General features: G+C 37.5%; 1 protein-coding gene across 1 annotated transcript in view; it reads right to left on the bottom strand.

Annotated features, from left to right (window-relative positions):
* LOC107562300 (exostosin-1-like) overlaps positions 1-6,304 on the bottom strand; it is a 279,927-nt gene extending 273,623 nt beyond the window's left edge. Inside the window, exon 1 of the mRNA XM_016246931.1 lies at positions 5,337-6,304. Coding sequence (XP_016102417.1) covers positions 5,337-6,304 — 968 coding nt within the window. The remainder of the gene's footprint in view (positions 1-5,336) is intronic.
* Between the last annotated feature and the right edge of the window lie 374 nt (positions 6,305-6,678).

Genomic DNA, 6,678 nt, shown 5'->3' with positions numbered 1-6,678 from the left:
TCTCTCTCTCTCTCTCTCTCGCTCTCTCTCTTGCACTAACTCTATCTTTCTTTCTCTCTTTATGCTGTCTCTTTCTTTCTCAAGTGTGATGGATTTGTAGGAAGCACCCAGTCGTGAGCTGCTCTAATTTAGAGCCTATCAATACATCTTATCAGTGGGGGCTCTTTCTCCCTTGTTTCTCCACCTTATTCCTTCTTCCTTCTTCCATCTTCCACAAACGCAGACTCAACATCTTCAGAAACATGGCTCTCTTTGACTTTGGCTCACTCGATAATGAAACCTCAATGTGAACTTTCCATCCAAAGTCAAATGGTGAGATCAGAAATCTACAAGTGAGAAGGTGAAGGTGGCGGAGCTCTCACTGCCTTTGCTCAAATTTCATCTCTCCTTAAATTATATGATTTGCACATTTTGCACAGTGGAACTCTGAGTCCCTGCATGCAGTGCGGCATTAATAAATCATGTGAATTACTGGGTTATTTGCAGTGGTGTTGTGCCTGTTGCCTCTTTGAGTTATGTGGTGTTGACTTAGGTCTGTTTCACACATGCTGCATCTGCGACACGAATCTGCAGACCATATTAACAGGTTACATCGTTCACACGGCCGGCGTAAGCAGCTAGAAGTGGAACTGACAATAGAGTTTTGGCGCCGAGTTCACGTGTCATGCTCAGTTTGGGGACTTTTAGAAAACACACTCTCTTAAAACAAACATTTCACATGCTGTCTAGTTCAATTTGTGCACTAACAGCTTCCAACAGTTGAGGTCATGGGTTTACATAAACTACACCATGCAAAATCTGCTATAAGTTAATAATTTCAACAATTTTTAAAGGGGTTAAAAAATGTCACTTATTTATTTAGTACTGCTTTAAATTTCACACAAGAGATGTTTACATAGTAAAAAAAAATAATAATAAACCAAAATAATAGCTGAATTTACCAAAAATAATAGCTGACTTTTATGAAAAATATATGGACTGTATATATGAACTATGTGTTCAAGTGAGCCAACAAAGGTGATTTTATTTATTTATCTTTCTTTTATCTTATCTAATTACAAAAAAATGTTAAAGCAACATTAATTATATGGCCACCATGTTGTGCATCCTAAATAAATCAAATCATTATTAGTATTATTAAATTTCCTTTGTTTTTATTTTCACATCATAGCTCATATTTATAGTTTTTCTTCTAGCTATTCACTGACACTTTTTGTCCTTGGTAAACAAATCCACTAATTAAACTCATTTATTTCGGACAAAAAATGTTTGATATGGTAGAAATGGCGCCACAACTGTGGGAGTCATAATAATTTTATGAATGTTACAAAAAATGTCACTCTTTGTTTTGATCATAGTTTAAAAAACTTAATTCATATTTTTAAAATTAACTCATATTTTAAAGCTGAAACAATAAATCTATAAGGCATTTAAAAAGAAGTAAAAAATAATGAGGGCACGATAAAAAGTTTTAATGTTTAAAGAAAACACTGAAACGTGTTAGTTTTACTAAAGAAAATCAACCCCTATGACACAAAAGTCCCCAAAGAAACACCCATCTCTGTGATGCACCATAAACACTATCAGTGTGAAAGCTCACGCCACACAGTATGTGCGAAACTGGCCTTGAAGTGCATCTCGGTCTGTGATACTATCATTGTGGTTTGTATTTTGGATGGCAAGGACCCTGCATGCCAGATCCAACATTGTGCAATGGATGATTTATATTGCTTCCTCAGCTTGTTAAATTACTGAGCTAGGCAAAGGTTTTAAGAAACAGAATATGCCACTACAGATCCAGCGCATGGCTCATCTGTTATTGTTCACCATACAAATGAGAGTTAATTTGACATAAAATGGTTATATCCATATGTTTTTGTACTTTTAGTTTTCACATTTACATAGTGCATAGACTGTTAACATTTAATGCTCTTGTTTTTATTTGCAACATTTGCATATTTAACCATTCAAAACAGCACTCTGGGTTCTGCTTCTGCCACGGTGTGATTCTACTTGTGAAAACCGTGAGCCACAATATATGTTTGTCTTCTTTTATTGCAACATTCAGAATGGAAATACAACTGCACCTATGTAATTACATGGTAATAACACAGTAATAACTATTAAAGAATAGCAGAGTCCACACCACAGCTATAACGATAAAGGCACAGAGAAACGATATCGTTGGAATCATTTTCAGAACAATTTTTTCCAGCTGATGAACTATACAAACATTGACAGCCAATCAGAATCCATCCTGCTATAACAAGCTCGAGAATTTAAAGTGGCAGACGCGTGTGTGCTTAGAATAAACAGACGATATCATTCGCTGGTATGGACGCTAATATCGTTATCTTTATAGTTATTGTTCTTGGTGTAAACGGGGCTTAAATCTGAACTCTTGCAATCCTTAAATATGCTTTGATTTCATCTGTCCTATGTGGTACTTACTGGTTTAATTTAGGGTGACCATACGTGCCATTTTCCCAGTACTCATATTTTAATACTGTGTAAGTATTGCACAGATATTACTATGTAATTATCATGTAATTACATAGGTGCAGTTGTGTTTCCAGATTCTGAATGTTACAAGAAAAGCAGACTTACAGAGATTTACTGTGTGTGCTAGGGATCATGGTGTCACAAGGAGAATCAGACTGTGGCAGAAGCAAAAAGCCGGAGTGTCGCTTCAAATTGCTAAAGTTGCAAATGATGCAAATAAAAACAGTGTCTAAGAGCATTACATTTTAACAACAGTCTATACACTATACAAATTTGAGAATTAAAGTACAAAAGCAAATGGAAGTAACCATTTTTACATTGGTTGCCACAAGGAGAATCACAACATGACAGAAGTGAAAAGCCAGAGTGTTGTTTCAAATTGTTAAAGTTGTAAATTGTGCAAATAAACCAGTGTCAAAGAGCGTTTTTACAACAGCCTACACATTTTGGGAATAAAAAACACATTGTTACTTCTGTATGATTTAGATAAATAATTCAGAACAATAGTTATAATTAAACTAGGGTGACCATACGTGCCATTTTCCCAGGACGCGTCTTGGCCAGGATTTCTATATTGCTTTGATTCAAAGTACCTCGACAGCGTTTCGAAAACACAAGGAACCGATGTCATACACCGATCGGTCTGCACACGCAAACAAAGCCAAACCCTAGATATTTAGGCAATATAGAAATCCTGGCCAGGACGCGTCCCGGAAAAATGGCACGTATGGTCACCCTAGTTTAATTATAACTATTGTTCTGAATTATTTATCTAAATCATACAGAAGTAACAATGTGTTTTTTATTCCCAAAATGTGTAGACTGTTGTAAAAACGCTCTTTGACACTGGTTTATTTGCACAATTTACAACTTTAACAATTTGAAACAACACTCTGGCTTTTCACTTCTGCCATGTTGTGATTCTCCTTGTGGCAACCAATGTAAAAATGGTTACTTCCATTTGCTTTTGTACTTTAATTCTCAAATTTGTATAGTGTATAGACTGTTGTTAAAATGTAATGCTCTTAGACACTGTTTTTATTTGCATAATTTGCAACTTTAGCAATTTGAAGCGACACTCCGGCTTTTTGCTTCTGCCACAGTCTGATTCTCCTTGTGACACCATGATCCCTAGCACACACAGTAAATCTCTGTAAGTCTGCTTTTCTTGTAACATTCAGAATCTGGAAACACAACTACACCTATGTAATTACATGATAATTACATAGTAATATCTGTGTAATACATACACAGTATTACACACTTGAAAACTAGACAAACTAAGGCATTATTTAAACATAAAACTACAGAAAATAAAATTAGCTTAATAAATAGATTTACATATAACATTGTGATTGCAACTTGTATAATATATGCTAAACAAACTGAAAGAGATAGAGATGCTTTATCTCAGTCACCTGTTGAAGCGTCAGTCATCTACTGATGAGTAAAGACCTTCAATGATTATCAACTTTTGTATTAGAAATCAAAGCCCTATCAAGTCAGATTCTCTGATTCTCCTTGTGACACCATGATCCCTAGCACACACAGTAAATCTCTGTAAGTCTGCGTTTCTTGTAACATTCAGAATCTGGAAACACAACTGCACCTATGTAATTACATGATAATTACATAGTAATATCTGTGTAATACCACCATTACAAAAGTGCAATAGAATCAGACACAACTAAGTGAAGACTCCAAAAATAATTTACATTAACTTGAATGGAATTAATATTAACTCCCAAGCAAGCTTTTCATAAACATTGGCGAAAGACCCAGGGTATGTATGTGTCTTAGTACACAGATAAAAAAAAAATATATATATATCTTGATTTATAGAAGATGCTTTATATTGTTGCTACTAGTTACACATGCAGTCAGTGCATAAAGCTCACATCTTTTGCATTGCACACAATACAAGGCAATCACTTTCTTATCATTGTACCTAAGAGAATTAAACTCTATACCATAAATCTCGCCAAAACGGTGCACTTACACAAACTGTTCACATTAATGTCACAAACAGATGAAGATTGGCTTTGTTTTGGGCTAAGAGACCTCTAGAGTCCTTTTCCACAGCACTTTTTCCCTGAGCTAGACAAATGCAACAGAACTTCCATTTATAGCAGTATTCCCATGATAACCACATGAACGCTACAGTCTAGAGTACAAAACAAGCAACAGTCTAAATCACTCTGGCATTAAATACTGCCATTGTGTTTTCGAACCTCTATGGCGTTTAAAAGCCACAACCAAAGATTCATATGAATCGTGCAAAAACAATCTGCACCTCAGTAGCTTCACTGAAGTTTTAAATCCTGTACATACAAATAAAAGGGGTGGTTCACTCAAAAATGAGCATTCGGTTACACTTTATTTTAAGGTGTCCTTGTTACAGTGTAATTATTCTGAGTAATTATAAGTACTGAGTAATATTAATTAACTACATACTATATGGTTAGGGTTAGGATAAGAATTTGGCATGGATTACTTGCATGTAATTATGCATAAGTAAGTGTTATTATAATAGTAAGTATATGTAACATGTGTAACAAGGACACCTTAAAATAAAGTGTTACCGAAAATTCTGTCATCATTTATTCATCATCATGTCATCCCAAACCAATATGACTTTCTTTCTTCTGTGGACCAAAATAGATGATATTTTGAGGACTCTTTTGTCCAGTCCCTCATTGTAAGGACAAAAAAGAGGAAGAAATAAGATCATAAGGTTTGGAACAACATGAAGATATAATTTCCATGTTTGGGTGAACTTTTCCTTTTAGATGAGCTACACCAGCATGATAAAGAAAGGAAACCGTAGGACTTACTTTGTGTATTCTTCATTGTCTCTGTCGCACCTTGCATCCTTATGTTTCTCCCAGTCTTTCCCGTGTTTGCAGGTAGTCAATAAAATGATATCATCCCCATTATGTATATGATATAACGCATTTCTGGTTTCAGAACCGATGCCAGTTAGATACCTCTTCCCTTTGAAGACCAGCAAGTATTTCCGTAAGGGAGGGACATTGTTAAGATTCAGATAACCTTTGCTCCCTCCTTTCTGAGGATGGTCTTTTGAAAACAAAGGGATGGACACATCAAAGCGTGGTCTAAAGTTGTCCATGTCGGTGCTGGCCTTGGCCAGCATGGCTTGGCCGATATCGAAGCCTAGTTCCTCCGTATAATCAGGCCACGTTCCAGAATACAAGTTAAAAATCAGATGGTTCCTCCCTTCGTACCACAGAGGGAGGCTTTGAATTCGGGCTCGGACGTTATGTACATACTGAGAGGACAGCTGGTCCCTGTCTAGAGTGTCTATACTCAATACAAACAGACAGGCCTCATTAGGGTCCGTCGTGTAGAACCGCGATTCCTCGATGGCTGCCAGAATCTTCTGGTAGCTTTCCGAGGGCACTTCACCTTTCTGAGGCGGATACACATAGATTTTAAACCCCCGTTCGCAGCGTTGGAAATCGAAGCAGGTCTCCATGCGACATCGCCGGCTCTTGTAGATGTTCCTCTTTATTTCTCGTCTCTCGCGAGGAGACGTGTGTTGATGAAGAAGCAGGGGTCCGTCCTCTTCCTGCTCGGCCTCACCAAGGTACGTCTGCAGGGGAGGATCCACCCATTCCGGCCAGCGGGGCGGCCGAGGTGGGACACCGGCGATCTGTGAGACTCTGTAAAGCTCGGCATGGTTCTGGTTGTGGAACTCACCGATTTGTAGGCCACACAGGTAGGCTAGTAGCAGGCTACAGGCCCCCACAGATACCAGCAGGTATCGCTTCTTCGCCTGCATGTGGACAGTGAGAAGCAGGGCAGGAAAAGAAGGAAGCACGGAGGGTCGACTGTAAACCCAGGGGACCAGCTCTCATACCACTAGGAGCATTCTGATATTGCACGGACCACTGTAAGCGCAGAGATACAGAGAGGGTCATGTTAGCTTTACACACCAGAATGAAAATGACAGAATCTAGTATTGTAACTCCATCTGAATACAGTCTTTATTACTAATAATTTACAATAAGGCCACATTCTGGGATTCAACATCTAATTTGAACCTAGAAAAAATGTAAAACATATAAAGTAAAATGATGTCAAATGTAGGCTACTGGATAACAGAGTTTTAGACCCCACTGTAGGCTACTTGATTAAGAATTACTATTTCTTTAA

Source organism: Sinocyclocheilus grahami, unplaced genomic scaffold (assembly GCF_001515645.1).
Source record: "Sinocyclocheilus grahami isolate Dianchi unplaced genomic scaffold, SAMN03320097.WGS_v1.1 scaffold817.1, whole genome shotgun sequence".
In the NCBI taxonomy this organism is placed as follows: Eukaryota; Metazoa; Chordata; class Actinopteri; order Cypriniformes; family Cyprinidae; genus Sinocyclocheilus; species Sinocyclocheilus grahami.
The sequence above is the reverse complement of the archived record's forward strand: the minus strand, read 5'-3'. Positions and strand labels throughout refer to the sequence as shown.